The sequence below is a fragment of the Halyomorpha halys genome, unplaced genomic scaffold, assembly GCF_000696795.3.
Source record: "Halyomorpha halys isolate HHAL.00 unplaced genomic scaffold, Hhal_1.1 Scaffold675.1, whole genome shotgun sequence".
In the NCBI taxonomy this organism is placed as follows: domain Eukaryota; kingdom Metazoa; phylum Arthropoda; class Insecta; order Hemiptera; family Pentatomidae; genus Halyomorpha; species Halyomorpha halys.
Window position 1 is genome coordinate 90,853 of NW_027111983.1, and position 17,397 is coordinate 108,249.

Below are 17,397 nucleotides of genomic sequence, written 5' to 3' on the forward strand. Positions count from 1 at the left end.
CTCCCGAAACGTTGCTGATGATATTAAATAAACTAGTGTTTTTTAATAAGGAAGAAATTATGTCATTCACTAAATCCTTTTTATTACTTATTATAAAATTAATACTGTGGAACAAAAAATGTGGTTAATTACTTTTTACTAGTATTTTTTTTTTATATCTAGTAAGACCGATAAGTATCCTACTTATCCGATAACAGTTTATTGCTGTGACCTGTAGCAATCCAATATATCTGGGCAGCTGTGTTGGTTAAATAAAGTATTACTTTCTACCTTGAATTTAATTTAGGTTCAGGTTTGATTATGAGAACATACGGTAAAGGCTGAGACTGTGTAAAATGTGACGTATAAGTCCGCCGAGAGTTGGGGGAGGTCTCGCGAGTAGGGAGTGATTGATATGGAACCCTGCTTCTTGATGACCGCCTCATTCCTCATGCCTCCTTCAATACTTCAATATTTCTCACCTCTCCTCTCTCAGGATAAATCTTGAGGAAAATTGTTTATCTTGCACCTCTTAGTAACAAAGGATATCGTCTAGTAGGCAAAAGATATTCATGTTAATATCATCATGCATTATCCAAGCTCATTTTTTAGGGTGTAGCGGAGAATAGATGTTTTTCCGACGTTTACTGAGCATGGAGAAGAGAGATAAATTCTTAAAAATGAATGTAATCCGTTACTTTCGAATATGCCTTATATAGTCTGATTTTTTTTTTTTTTTTTTGGACAATCACATAACTTTCACTTAATAACCTAGACTTTTGGAATAACAAATGTAAGTTGTACTTCTACCAAGAGTAGAACATTTTAGCAAAAGATAACAAAGTAGTTATTCGACCGGAAAAGATCGTGCGGTCTCTGCATTTCCGGTATGATTGGGATTTATCTATGTTTGGTTATACATAATTTTTTTCCATCTAAGCCCCATGGGTGCGTGGGGATGAAAACAGATTTAGATTGAAGGTTGCATCGTTTTCTACTTTTTTTTTTTTCTACATTCTGGTAATGCATTTTAAGAGGGGATTGAGGAAATTTGATCATTTGGGAAGAGGTTAGTCTGTATTTTGTGTCAGTCTGTTGGTGATATTCATATGTTTTTAAAATATTTTTCGTTTATTCATTGTTTATTGTTGTTGATAATGAGAAGTGATTATTTTTTCAAATTAACAAAATTGAAGGTACTTTAGAAAAACAATATTTTGAAAATTCAGAACTTAAGCCCTAAGACTGAATTTTTAAGACTATCACTACGAGGATAAAACCTATCTAAAATTAAAAATCATTTGATTCACCGAGTGATTGATCAAACTCGTTAGATCTGTTATTAAAAATCGATTCTATGAAGGGGCACTTCCGGTAAGTCAATTTTATCGAAAAAGTTGTTGTAACGTCCTAGGCATATCCGCCTTAGATAAGTAATGTCAGTTTCGTTTGACTTTTCATTTTTGAGTTGGCTATTCACACACACAGACCATTTTGTAAGGGACTTTAAAAAGTGTATGTCCATCGAATACTCGAATTCGAAAATTATATAAATAATAGCCTCAAGTTTTGAAGGATCCATTAAATTTTATATAATGCAAATAGTGGTTAAAATTGAAAAACGCCGTGATATCCAACTTTAGTCACTTTTTAAATATTGCTCCATTTAACTATCTTAAATCTCCTCTTCTCATGTTTCAAAAGTGACACAGGATCGTCGCTAAATCGGTGTTTTAGTGGGGCGGGTCGGCAGGGAATTTCTGCCTTTTATTTTTTTTTTTGTGTTATTATCTCTTGTGAGATTGTGACATGTTGTACATCGACCAATATACTCGATATATATTTCTGTTTCAAAGTTAAGAGAAGTAAGGCTACGTGTTGTTAATTAAATTCATATTTCGATAATTCGGGCATTATTAGAACTGGAAAGATAAAATCATGAATGAAAACACACTAAAACAGACAAGGGATAGCAAACTAATACAGTTCTGTTAATAAAGCTAAAATAACTAAATAAATTCATTATAAACAACTTTATTGTGTTTGTTTTGTTTTTATCATTAAATTTAAAGAAAAAGTTTCGAGATTCAACCATTAGAAAACCAATAAAATGGAGCAAATGCAAATTAATCCTTATTTGATTACCTTTGGTTGATTAAATGAGTTTGGTGACGTCACTGATTTTGATTACCTCCCGCCACCATCTCTTACACTTTTATTAAGATACCCCAGTTTTTAAACTTTTAGACGGTTGTATCCGTTCTTAACTTATCAAAGAAATCAAAATTGATGCTAGCATTAACTTTTTTTTATAGAAACACAATATTACTTCATTATATAAGCACGAATTCTTTATCAAAACTCGAAACATCTGTCCTATAATAATAATGAAGCATTAGAAAAATATTTATTTTGGGCATCCTTCATATATTTCAATTATGTTTAACTTTTTTATTTATTTATTGTTTTGTTTTCATTTGATTTATATAGCTCAGTAAATATGGTATCAAAATGCTCTTAGATCTCTATTACCAATGTCTGAAATTATTTGACACAATGTTATAGAATAAAATAATGGGGAAAAAATATATTTTTTTTTATTTTGAAGTTTCGTACAAATAGGTTATTAAATTAAATTAAAAATAAAAATACATTGTCACTCAGTTATTAAGTTTTTAGATTCCATGCTAATGATATTTGCTTATATAGATGTTATAGTTATTTTTAATTTTTCTCAACTACATCTATGAAACATTTATGGCGTATGGCTTTACGTTAGATATTTGAAAGGCGTAAAGCTTTGAATATAATCATAACAGTTAAGTAAAAACTGGCCACAAGCAACTTTTAAAGGTTAAACCATATCAAATTTTGGTGATTTTAAATTTACTAACTGTCAAATTATTTTTTTTACTCCTTTTTCGGTAGTTATGAACTATTAGTTGAAATAGTTTATTATATAATTAACTATTTGTAAAAATATTTTAAATTGTAAACAATGTTAACAACTTAATTGTTGTAGTATTTTTAACCTGTTTATATTTCAAAACTTTTATTTTTTTAGAATGATACTTATCTTATTCCCCATTTCCCAAGGCCTCTGATATTTAAATAAGATTATGTCTTTTCTGAAAAAATAAGGACTATTTCTAAATATGTATGTTTTTTCCTTTTTTGTATTTATTTTGTTGTTGTATGTTTTATTATATGTTCAAGTTTTCCTATTTTTATATATTTTATATATATATATTTAAAATTGAAGACTAAATGTATATATGAATATAATATTTGCATTGATGGCCGGTAAGTTTTACGCCTTAATTTCTGAATAACTAACTTATCTTGTTCACCTTTATTTACCAGAATTCATAAGAAAAATTGAAGTTCGTTTTGTTCGATAAAAAAATTAAAAACAAAATATCTCAATTACAGTTATTTATTGGTTTTTTTGTTATATAAATACATTTATCGCATATCAGACACAATGGATAATTCAAATTTTCGGTCAAATTGAAAATTATTTTTAAATTACTATGAAACTGACGTTATTTATGTGAAAAATATTTAAGTTATATAAGACTAAATGCAAATTTGTCGAAACAAGCTTTAGACTTTAGGCTTTTTGTCGAAAAAAGAGCTGAAGGTTTTCGTTTTCAGACCGACAATTTTACTAGTCTTGAGTAAGCAAGACTAACTTATTTAGAGAAATAATTCGTTTCGTTGAGTGGTTCTCAAATACCGTAGCTAGGTTAGCAGTTTTAATGCCACATCAGCTCTCCCGACTTCTATGCAGATTTATTTAGAACGCTGAAATAAATTCTCCATTCCTTCTCATGTAATTAATTAATTCATATAGCTATGACTCAATTATTCTAATTACATAAAATACAGATGTATTCTACGAAAAAGGCGCTAACGAATTAAAAGAAGTACTCTTACAAAGCATTTTATTAATGTTAACAAATACTTTTTACTATTTTACTAGAGAACGTAAAACACTCTTTGTGATACTAAAATGCAAAAATTGTGAAGGATATAAATTATTAATAAATAATATAATGACAAATAGGTTATTTTAACTGTATTAAATTGGCTAGGCCATAATAGCCTGCAAGTTTTAATCAATGTGAGGCTATGATACTAAAATTAAGATTGTCCTCCACGTTGACTGGATCGGCAGAAACTTAGGACATGAATATGTTTTAATAAAGGACGTTGAGACTATTTGAATAATTTTTGTTATTAATAATAAATATTTAGTAATATTAATAATATATTTATTTGTTTTGGAGAAACCCCCTATAGAAATAGAGTTAGCAAGTACAGAAAATTAATATATTTACCAATTATTGATTATCAAAAATAATAGTAATGAAACATCTTCGTCCGGTGCGGTGAAAAAAATCTCAAATGATGATTAAACTATTGAGCCAACGTTTCGTCCCACGTAGCAGGGCTTCATCAGGGCTAAAAAAGATACACATAATGATAAAAAAAAACATTAATGAAGTAAATGATAAATTAAAAAGATGTACAGAGAAACGAAAAAAATAAATAAGAATACTAAAAGGTTTTAGACAATTCATAAAAACGGAAAAAATGACAGATAAAAAAAGGAGAATATAAAATATAGTAAAAACTAATAGATGGAAAAAGGGGATAAGACTAAAGGGAGATAATAAACAAGATAGGAGAGCAGATCTAGCGGACTGGAAGTCAGTGCTAGAGTGAACTGTTGATAGGATGTATATAGCGAAGTAGTGGGGACGGACAGTTAAAATACGTTACATTTGAAAATATTTTTTTTAAAGTAAACATTATTAGAAAATTAAAGGACATATTAAAAATAAGCAAACATTAAATGATAATACACCTAACAGAGGGGAAGAAATTTTAAAAAAATTAATATATACAGGGATATAATATATAAAATAAATAAAGTTAAGAGTATCCATTCTCATTCATTAAATATAATATGATGAAGAAAAGACAAATACAAAATAATACAATATACAAAATAAATATTGGTTCAGAGGTGAATTATATGATATAAACATTAATAATAAATTAATTAATATAAGTATACTTAAGTTGGAGTTAACATAATAATATAAAGTTAAAATAATATATGTGAATATAAAAGAAAAATAATGGATAATAAATATAAAATATAAAGTAATAAAAATAGGTATGTGGGTGAGAAATAAAAAAATAAAACCAGATAAAAGTAATGACAGAAGAGTTAACTTCTGAAGTGCAGAACTTAAAAAAAAAGAATGTACTGGTGTGTCAGGGTATCAGATGCAGTCTTTATCGACTTCATGGTTGACGAAGAATAATAAATCCAAAGTCATTTATATAAATTAATAGTAAAAAATACAACTACGCTTTGAGTAATATTTACATTCCTCACAATAAAACCAAACAAAAACATCACTGCATATTTAACATTACCAAAGAGATAAAATTATACATCCTATTGATACGACAAGTTTCCGGATCTAAGTTGGATGTTTTGGGTTACGTAAAGAAACTACACTTTAAATTATGTGAGTATTGACAGACATTTATTCAAATAATTTTATCTAATATAATTCAATTTAGGCCTGAATCGGGTTCTGTTCTCTTGGCATGCGGCACAACTAATGGTCGCAACATTGTAGCTGTTCCATCACAAGCTGGATTAGTTAATAATTGACTAAAGATTAATTGATATAAAGAATTTAGAATTTCTTTATAAGAATAATAAACTTCAAAGTTAATGTGGATTTTGTTGCTTATTACCATGTATTTCAATGCTTCTTACTATGGAGAATTAAATAATAATTTTATGCTTGAATTAAACGTTTTAAGATTTCAATGAAAAACTGATTTGAAACCATGAAATAAGAGCCGAGTTTAAATATATATAAAGGAGGTATTAGGCTTGATGAAATATATCCAACACTGTCATACAATTCTTGGTACTGTCATAGAAAATAAAATAAGTTAATATTTCCGATGAACTATAGATATTCAGTTCGGAGAGAAATGCAAATACATTCGGTTGCTACAATACATAACGCAGCCATCAATCCATGACTGGACAAAAACAATTTAATAGGAAATCTTTTGACAGTAATCTTTGGCACAGATTATATCAGGCGGACACAATACTACCCATGAACACGTGGGACGTCAGGCGGCCCGAAGTTCGGGAACTCCTGGAGTATGAATGCTACTTATTCGATAGAAGTTGAGTCAGAAGAAACATTGGGATGACAAGCGAAGATTACGAACAACGAACATGTACTCCAAGAGATTGATAAGAAAGACATAGACTTGCAAAGCCGGTCTGTCTGCTGGTGATTGATGCTATGTTAGCACTTCCTTGAGGATCTCCCACCTCTAAAACTATATCTCATGTTTTCTCACTTTTTTTTTATTCTATCATCCTTGTCCCCTACAGACAAATTATTTTAAAAAAATATATTTATTTAAGTAGTCTAGATCACCTTGAAATTTAGGTGATTATTTATTTTAAAAATACATCTATATTTCCTTATAATCCGCTCCTACCTCTCTGATAGAACCTTTAAAGTGAATCATAACCTAGCCTACTCATCACTCTTTTCTCAGTCCGCCGGTGTTTCTCAAGGTAGTATCTTAGGTCCCAATCTTTATACGGTTTATACAGCTGACATTCCAACCCACCCTAACACAGTCCTAACAACATACGCTGATGACACATGTATATTGTCTGTAAACAACGACCCAACTAATGCATCACAAACACTACAGACACACATAACACCTATTGAAGAATGGTGTCAAAACTAAAGAATCAAAATAAATCCTGACAAATCCACCAGATCACCTTTACTCTCCGTCGTAAACCTCTACCCCCCTGACCTACAGTATCCTTTCTAAATACTCCACTAACGCCTGTTGAGCAGATTCGATACTTAGGACTCCATCTTGACAAGAGACTTGGAATCCACACACAAGACTGAAACGACAAGAAACTGCTCGTAGATTCCGATTGCTACACACTTACTTGACAAACGCTCTAAACTTCCCATTCACTAGAAAAAATTAGTATACACTACGATAATCAGAACAATTTGGACATATGGAATTGAGCTCTGGGGCTCTACCAAGCCATCAAATTCCTATCGCATCCAATCCTTACAAAATCCTACGTAAAATCATTGATGATCCTTATTACGTTAAAAATAAACTCATCCACAAGGACCTAAACATCCAATTCGTTGCAGATTTGGGCAAAAACAGATATGCCTCTTTTCATTCCAAACTCCTTACCCATCCTAACCCATTAATTCTTAATCTCTCATCCTTAACAATCCCTGATAATCCTCCGAGGCGTCTGAAATAAGATGGCCACAGGACCTTCTAATTTAAATTAATGCTTGAAGTACCACTAATGGGTGGTTCCTTCCCAAGATTTTCAATTGTATATGCAACATACAACATATTTACTTATTGTATTTATTATTTGTACAGTTGTAAATCACATTAAATAAAACAAAAATGCATCTACCCATGTAAGAGGATAATTAGTATTTAAGTGATTACATACCTACCTAATAAAAATGTTGAGGAAACTATATTCATCTTTATTTTTATATTTAAATAATATATACATGCATATTACAAGATATATGTATATCAGTAAGATATTACGTTATTGACCTATTTATTTTCACGACGTTTTTCTATTCATTCTTAAATTTTGAAAAACTGCGTCCAACAGCCTAGAACGAAGAGTTTGTAGGAAACATTAAACAATTTTATGAAGATGAACCAACGATGATTGCTACTTTAAAAGTTTAATCCCAAATAGAATATTTAAAGACGACAAGAGCACCCTTAACTACTTCCAGAACTGCCCCCGCAATCGAGTTAACCGCTACGTGACTCGGATTCAAATCAAATAATTAATTTTAAGGAGCTTGTTGGAAAAGTGTCCCGGCCAACTTTTTGTATCGAAGTAAGTTTCGGAATTAAATTTCATCCAAACACTCATTTAACTGTTTATAACTAAATTTAGCGCCGAGGCGGTAGCTAGTGTAGTAGGTCAACTAGGAAAAACATTTTTTAGAAAAGGTTTTAGATAAAGTTAAAAAACCTTAGAATAAATAAAAAATAAATTTATAAATCGTCAATAAATTCATTATTGTTGAGTTTATTTTAGTTGTATTATTAGAAAATACTTTGGATCAACGCTACTAACAACTGACCTGAACTCTACATTCTAAATTAATAAAATAAACGTTTAGCATACGATATATTTTTCGCAGTTTTGTAATTTCAACAAATTTTTAAATATTGCTCGATTTAACTAATATTCTAACGTAAGTTTCCCGTTTTAAGAAAAGGTTTTAAAGGCGAAATAGGACCGTCGCTAAATCGGGGTGAGTTGGCCAGGTAGAATTCCCTTCTGCTATTTTTGGTACTCTGATCTCTTCAGAGATTGTGACATCTCCTACATCGGCTAATATTACTCGGTTTAAATGTCTTTTAATTAAATTAAGTGTCATCATCTTTTAAATAAACAAAAAAATATCTACTATCTACAAAACTCGGGTTATATTTGCTTAAAACCAATATGGACTAACGGTGCACAAATGCATGTTCTAAATAAAAATCAATTTATCGAACCTACAACAATATTAATCAAAATTAAAATGATTTAATGATCAGAGAAAGCGAAAATTAAAAAAAAAAAAATCAATTTTTTTAACACCGATACATACATAGACATTTTTTTCAAATTCGACCTCATTGTACATTTATGGGCTTAGAAGAATTACATTAAAACATTTCAGCTAAATAGACCTTTTCATGGTAAAATTACAGCCGTTTATATACAGAAACCGCTTCGTTCCATTGGGTCGTATTATGATGCATTACAGCATCTTAAAGGCTTGCACAATAAACCTATTATCTAACACAAAAGGAATTTTTCAAATCAGACTGGTAGTTCTTGTCCCAAGCTCAGTCAAACAAACTTTTTTTTTATAAGTAGAATATAGCTGGGTCACTACAGAACCTAAATATGTAAAACTTATTTTATTTGTACCAACGTTTCAGCCAGAATTTTAGGCTTTCATCAGGCCTAAAAAAAATTAAGGCCAATGGGTATTAGAAAGTATTGGAAGTCTACATACATAATTTATATGTAAGACAGAATAATGAAAAAAAATATATAATAAATAAAATAGAAAGATAATAATAATAAACGAATATTGCAACTGTAAAAATAATTAGAACAATAATATAATTTATGTATAATAATTTATTATAATTATAATTCCCTAATTTAGGAAGCGCGGTGGCCACGAGGTACAGCGCGTGGCTACTAACTCTAAGGTCCCGAGTTCGAATTCGGCTGAGCAGAATATTGTTTTCTGTTACACTGTAGCTGTGAGTCAACTCCTTGGGGTTCTTGGAGCCCTCCTGGGGTCCACCCAGCCTTTTAAATTGGGTACCCTTAATTGGGTAAAAATCTGGCGGTCGAGTGTGATTCTGACCAAATCACCTCCTTACACAACCGTTGGTCTAGTAACAGTACTTCCTTACAAAGTACTGAACCCTTGACCCTTCATGGGTTGTAGTGGTGCAGATTTAATTTAATGTATAATAATACTGGTAATTAAATAATATAAACATAAATTAAAGAAATTAAAAATAAAATTATTGTAACCTATCATGCATTCCTGCCTATCATTGCAACAAACTCTTCAACTTTATATAATTGTTAGTTTATCGTTGCATTTTTTGGCCATTACAATTAGTGAAAAAAATTCAAATTCAAATTTTTTATTCAATTTTCGCTTTATAGTTAAATACTAGGCTTAGAATATCCAGATTTTGTTTTTTGTCCTTGTTGAAAATAGAGACCTAAAAATTACTCGTATTTTGAGAGTCAACTTTAAATGTATGGGGATGAACAACTTGAAAGAAGAAGTTCATCTAAAAATATTCATATAAAACAAGTTCTCTCTTGATATTTATCGAGGGGTCTCATAAAGTGGAATAGTTGGCGAGGTTTATGGCTTAGACGTCAGAGCCGTTTGAAAGTATCTCAACTATCTGAGCCGTGCAGACAATGAAGGAAGGCCGAATATCCTGCCTGTACCGAGACAGTTCCATCATCACAGAGATCATTCCCGAACCAATCAAAGCTTTGACCTGAAGCAAAGCTGACCCAGACAGCTCTCAAGGGACCAATCAGAACCAACTTCCAGGCACCGATTACAAACAGCTATTATTGGAGGGTTGCAGTTTCCAATAATATCCCTCCGCGGCCAAGGAGCAAAGTCCTGAGAAAAACAGTTGCAACAGCAATAAACTGTCGGTCCCTGAGTAGTTAATAGTTTGCATCTGCTCTAAATATGCAATGGTGTTAACAAAGGTTTGATTCTCTAATTGTAAAATCTTGGTCGGACACGTGAAATTAATAGTGTTTCGGTTATCTTTACCAATTTTAACTGTATTGGTTATATTATTTTATAAAACTATAGCCTCAGAAATGAATATAAACATGAATAGTTCGGGATGTATAATGAATGAAATAGTGAGTAAACAAATATTCTTGACAAGACTTGTTAATATTCTTCGCGATTAAGGAAGATACAGGTTCAAAAGAAAAGAAAAACGAGAATTAGAACAAAGTTATCGTACTTGTAGGACTTTAAATTTCTTTCTTAATAATGTTAATGTATCAATAGACAGTGGATGAAGGGGTTATGTTACAAATAATAAATTTTAAGAGAACAAAGATCAATTTTTTTTTCCGATCCCTCTAAAATAGAAAGAAAAAGTGAATTAATAAATGCATTACTGTGAAAAAGGAAAAGTAATTCGTGTTGGGTCTTACCTTTTACTACCTTTGGTATTTTAAGGTTACCTGTTATGTTTATTTGTTACTTATGAGATATCCATTCTAAAAAAATTTTTTTTTTAAATCTGGAGGTGAGGGGCTTCCTCGTGTTGTATCGCATAGAAGGTAAAATAAAAACATTAATTAATAAAGACAATAGATAATGGTGAAATAATAAGAAAAATAGTCAGAAGTCGAAAGAAGTGTGGGGGAGGGGGAGGGATGCATCAGAAGATGGAGTTATGAGGTGATGTTGATAGGGTTCTTGGAACCTTTCCTGCCCTGCCACCTCGCAGGAAGGGGGATGGGGTGATAGACTGGAATACTGAATTGAAGGAACCAGGGAGACTGTCAAAGAATTTAATGTGTCTCCGTGTGATGTGTTGTTGTACAGTTTCTAACTGTAGTTCGTTATGAATGTGTGTCATGTTACGTCTTTCCAGAGATTTTTTTTTTTTTTGTTGGAGCTTGTTATGTTTTGAAGTGTACATAGTTCCTTATACATCTAACTCAGTTATTAATTGGATTTTGAGGTTATAGTACCTCACACGAACTAAATAGGCACCTACCTACCCCCTTCATTCACACTAAAGATTCAAAAAATCAAAAAATGTTACAAAGCCCCTACATCCACTTACTCCTTCAATAAATAGTTTAGATGTTCATCTTATAAACAAAGAGTAATAAAACATAACACTAACTGAGATTATATGAAACTTATGCTTGGAATGTTATTTACTATTGGTTTAAGGTAGCTATGAATAAGTCTATATGGAGAACATTCTGTGTAATTGTTTGTTACTTGGATTACTAGACACACACCTCTAGTGTTCATGCTTCTTGTTGACTTTGTTGGACTTAGTGGAAATTTCAGATTTTTTTTTTTTAATATTATTATATTATATTACTTATGTATATTATTTTAAATAAAACAAAAATCAATTGGACTTTTATGTTTACAATCAAACTTTTTAATGATTTATTTCCTTTGATTTTAATTTTTCTTAATGATATATTCGTATGTGAATTTCAAAAAATTGTATCAATATTGAAAAGCTAAGCAGAAGAACATACAAAATTCTATGTAACAAATACTATGTAAAATTCTACAAAAAATTAATAAATGAATTTCAATCGTAACCAGTTTTAAATTCTCCTTTCTACATTGCTACCTGCATAATTTTTCTAAATTTTTTCTAAATCTTAAAATTGAGATAATTTTAATAAGTTGGAAAATTGAATTTCAGCTTTCATAATAGGAATATAAAATCATTTAATACAATTTTCTTCTGCACAGCCCTTAAGGCAAAACTATAGGTTTTTGATTGGAGTAATTAATTTTTTTAATATATTTGCATAAATGTAGTGTTTAGTCTGATTCTTGCTCTTTAGGTTAGTTTTCCATGCATTATTATTATAAATTATACAATAATAAGTTATTCATTGGAGGCATTAGGTGTTATATACCCCTTGTGTTTTTGCTCCACAATTTTGCACATTTTGAAATTTTCACTGTAATGTTTTTGGTTTTTAGTGTTCTGTATTCATAACCTAGCTAATATTGTTCTCTGGCTGTTTACATTCTACAAATTTCGCTTTCTCTCTGTATTCGCCAACGATACATATTAACCATTCTTATTTCATAATTGATATATCAGATATAAACTCTTTATCGTACCCGACATGTATGTTAGAACATGTAATTATCAGAATTACTTTTCCATATAACTAACATTAAAAATAACTCTCATTCTTACAAATGAACTTTCTAATAGACCGTAGATCACTTTAGTCCCATCACGACATCGCCCACGGTCAGCTCCTAATAGATCAGTGAAAACGATTTATCGAGCTAAGGATGGAATCGACAATATACTTCCTCAATAATCGTTTGATATATTGCTCCATACAGGGCACAAAGAGCATCCAGGACAGGGACAATTCCACAACACAGACTGACGCGTTAGGGAGAAGAATTTATTTTTATGGCACAATGGAGCATTTAAGCGATCGGTTGAGTACACGGCAAACACAATGGGAGATGGATGGAATGCATGCTATAGGTAACAAAAGGAACGCTACTCAGTTATAAATGAACGGAATCGGGACGGGGAGGGGAGGGGAGAGAGTCCTACTGTTATTATTACACTTTTCAAAATTTACCTAAATTTATCATCTATAACAAAAAAAATAATAATAATATTCTATTATGTATACAATCTTTACACTTTCTTGAGACTAGTTATTATTGTTTAGATAAAATATATTGTACCCAATCTTAGTCTCAAAACAATCTATATTTATTTACAAGTCCGACGTTTCGGCCAATCCGGCCATCCTCAATGACAATATTAAATACAATGTTAGAACCACATTAATTTTAAAACTCTATGCAGGCTATTATGTGCCAAAGATTTACCTTGTGATAAATTGTAATAGTGAAGATTAACTGTGATTAAAATTTTTAATTTTTAATTTAATATGAATAATTGATAAAACAGGTTAATTGTATATTTAAATTAATAACCTGGGCAGAATGAGCCTGCATAAAGTTTTTTAATATTGATGTTCTAAAATTGTCCTTGAGGATGGCCTTAATAGCCGAAACGTAGGACTTATAAGGAAATACAGATTGTTTTGAGACTTAAATTAGATGCAATTTATTTTATTTAAACAATAATATTCTAAATTACTGATTTAATATTTTGATTGTTTGAGAGTGGTTTATATTATTATTACCACATAATATATATTATACCATATAATTTCCATACTAAACTATTCTTCGAAAATTGTTTTGTATTAAAATTGTGTGGTTTATATAAGACAAGGGCAATTAGCCCACAAAAAAGACAATTTAATGAATTATAACGATTCAATGATCAAGGTTGTCTATTTGAAAATAGCCTAAGAGCCGAAACGTTAGAAGTTTTTTTTTTTAAATAAATAGTTGAAAGTAAAAGTGGATCATTAAAGTTTGTGTTAATGATAAAATATTCTAGTTACACCAATTTATAACAAAATCCAAACAGTTAAGTTCGCAAAAGAAATTTACTAATAAAAAAAAATTGTGATAAGTACATTTTTATTTATATGAATTAGATAATATCAAATTAATTAAATCATTTATCATATGAATGATCTTATTTTCTGTACTTTGCACCATATTATTATATGGCATTCACATGTGTTCAATTTATGCTCAGAGATTTCATGAAGATCTAGATCTAAGAAGATTACTAGCTTCCATTATGTCAACGGCAGAACCTCAAAAGGTTTCAGGTCTCAGCTTAATTTAAGCTCTACACCAAGTCTCTAGAGTTTGTAACAGGCTTTGATTTTGTCTCGAATCATGTGGCGTTTCCCTAACTAAGAGAGGATATTTTTTGGATGCATGAATCAAAATCATCTTCATATTTCGTTTCAGTACTATTCTCATTCTCGGATTTTTTTCACTTTTTACTTAAACATTGATATTTTAATTAATTCAGACGATTACTTTTTTTTTTTTTTTTTGTTTTTTACAAAACGTTTTTCTCTGAGATAATTAGTTGAAGAATATTTTTTCCAACACAAAATTGTAAAACTTGAATTGGCTATGATATGGTGGAAGGCTCATAGCGAACTGCATTAGTGTCACCATTATTCGAGATAGCCCTTTCCAACGAATTTTACTTCCACTTGTAATAGCTAGGAGGTTCATTTTCATGATTTCCCGGAGGAAACTTATTTTGAGCAGAGTCGGCGAATCTCGACTGAAGGATCGTCATTATGGAACTACTTTTCTTCTCTTCCCTTCCAAACAGCAGTTACCATCTTCCTTAATTGTGTACTGTCTCTGCAGGTTTTGAAAAGGGAATACACTGCGATGGTTTTTCATTATGACTCCGCCTTGACAAAACTTAAACGTAAATAGTTTTCCTGCCTCTACTGCGTAACATGATCTAAATATATATATTAATAATTTAATATTTATGTGAATAGTAAATACTTTAAATTTAGAAAAAATAATTAATCTAATGTTCTAAACAATTAAATACTAAATAAATTCATATCTCCCTAGACCTCCTAGATATTTAAAAAAAAATAAAATTTTAAAAATACATAAATAGAAATAATCATTTGCTTAGGAAAATATACCTATAGTTGAGAAGTTTTCTTTCAAAGATTAATCCAATAAAAAACAATTTTTTTTATTAATTAGCAATTAAATTTATTTCAAAATTAAAATTTTCATTTCCCAAATTGGGGTTACACATCTATATTTTTAAGATAAATTTAATTTTTTTTTTAATGAACTTTTTTGGCATATAATTGAATGAATGAAATATCCAAAACGTATGTTTAACATTTTTTTTTTTATGTAAATACATCAAGTTCAAAATATCTGTAGTTTTTATTACAAAGCATACATACATAATGTACATTTAAATAATATCAATTTATAGTGTAAAGCATTTCTATCTTTTATCGTATTATTTTGAATCTTTTTTAATAAATCACTATTAAGAATCCTTAATAAGAAAGTATCTAATAATCAAAACAATGCTTTTTGCATAGCAAACCAGATTTTAATCCTTACATGAAACATCATATATGGAAGATTATATATTTGTTTACCTATAATAAAAAATAAAAAAAACAAGAAAAAAAAGGATAACTACTTTGTACGAGGAATGGGTTTGAGAATTTTACTATGAACTTCAATATATCCACTTTTTAAAAGTTATGTGAAAATTATTATGGAAGAACCTCGTATGGATAAATTAAATTTATGTTTAAAATGTAGATGTGCAACTCCAATTCGGCGAGGGAATATTTTAATTTTGAAATAGATTGAACAAGTTATTGATGCAGAATTTAACTGCTAGAAACCAATTTGCTTTTTATTGGATTAACTTTTGATAGGAAACTTCTCAACTATAGGTATATTTTCCTGTACAAATGATTATTTCTATTCATGTATTTTTAAACTTTTTTTTTTAATATCTATGTCCAAGAAGATATTATTTATTATAACATTTATTTGTTATTCAATTTTTTATAACATTAGGTTCATTTTTTTTTAAATTTGAATTATTCATCATTTGTGCTAACTCTATTGTGTGGGAACAATCCTCAAAGACAAATAAATAAATGCTCAGCATTAAATGATATTCAGAACAAAATACGATATTATCTTCTTGGAATGTTTTTTTTCTTCATTTTCCATTCTCTTACTGGATGGGAAATGCAAAAATCAATAAATAAAAAAGAAGTGATTCTCAAATGGGCAACGAATAAACAAAAGTAGGCGCCATTTTTTTCCAGCTTCTCAAAACAACGTTGAACATTTTTTTTTTTCTAGATAAACCTCTTGTTCCCTCTTTACTTTATAACTAGTTTATGATATATCCCTTCCCTTGTTTATTGTCCATAAAAAAATAATTTTATATACCATATATTTTGGAAAATAGTGTTTATATTATATTTTCATTTTTAAAATAAATATTCTACAATTCCAGGCACCGTGTCAAGTGGAATTGGAAAACTGGGTTAACAGCATCCACTCAGCTTGTGCCGCAGCATTTGCCAGACATCGAGGAAAAACAGGAACGCTTCATCTCCTCCAGGAAGAAATTTTCCGTTTAGAAAAAGCAATCGAATCAGTAAGTCTCCTTCCTATCTTGTAGATTTTAAGCAATAAGTCCTTATTCTTCTTTCTTACTTTTTAAGAAAATTAACTTCTTTTTTTTACTATTAACTTTGAACTGTTAGTTCAATACTTCCCAATTTTCATTCGGAGCTCTATATCTTAAAAACTACAAATAACACTAGAAAATCTAAGAGAACATTATTTAAAGAAGAATAAATTTGCTGAAATATTAGCCCTAAAAGATCTATTTACATCCAATAGTTCTCGAGATATAGCTTTTTAAAAAGCAAAATTTCTTAAACATCTACAGAAAGATTAGTGGTTAGTTAATTTATTTTCAGAAATCTATATCTCAGGAACTATGTGACGTACAGGTGTCTATTAGCACTCGAATTAAAGCTAGTTGAATGGACTATACAGAAGTTTATGACCTTTACCTTCGTAGGAATAGTAGTTTTCATAATATTTGCAAAAATAAATTGATTTATAGTTGTTCGGACAATAAGTATGATTTATGAAAAACTTCATTTCAGGAACTATTGGACGTACAAATGTCTGCCAGCGCTCAAATTAAAGCTAGTTAAATTTACTACAATATAGTTAATAATGTTTATCTTTTTAGTAGTTTTTATGATATTTATATTTATTTGATAAAATAAACTCACAAAACGCTAATTTCTAGTTGTTCGTATAAAATGTTGGATTGTTGAAAAAATATATCTCTAGATCCATAAGACGCACATATGTCTGCCAACATTCAAAATAAAGGAAATTTAACTTACTATAATATCCATCTTCCTACCGTCCTATTTCGCTCCTGCCCATTATGGGTAAAATCCTAGAAAAACTCTTATTAAAACGCCTCTATCCAATCCTTGACTCATATCATGTTATTCCT

The 17,397-nt window shown here is 29.8% G+C and overlaps 1 protein-coding gene across 1 annotated transcript in view; it reads left to right on the top strand.

The window, feature by feature from the left end:
- The window catches only part of LOC106685264 (protein still life, isoforms C/SIF type 2), a 106,038-nt gene that overhangs the window by 46,549 nt on the left and 42,092 nt on the right, over positions 1 to 17,397 (top strand). The window contains exon 5 of the mRNA XM_014427832.2: positions 16,369 to 16,512. Within this exon, the coding sequence (XP_014283318.1) occupies positions 16,369 to 16,512 (144 nt within the window). The remainder of the gene's footprint in view (positions 1 to 16,368; positions 16,513 to 17,397) is intronic.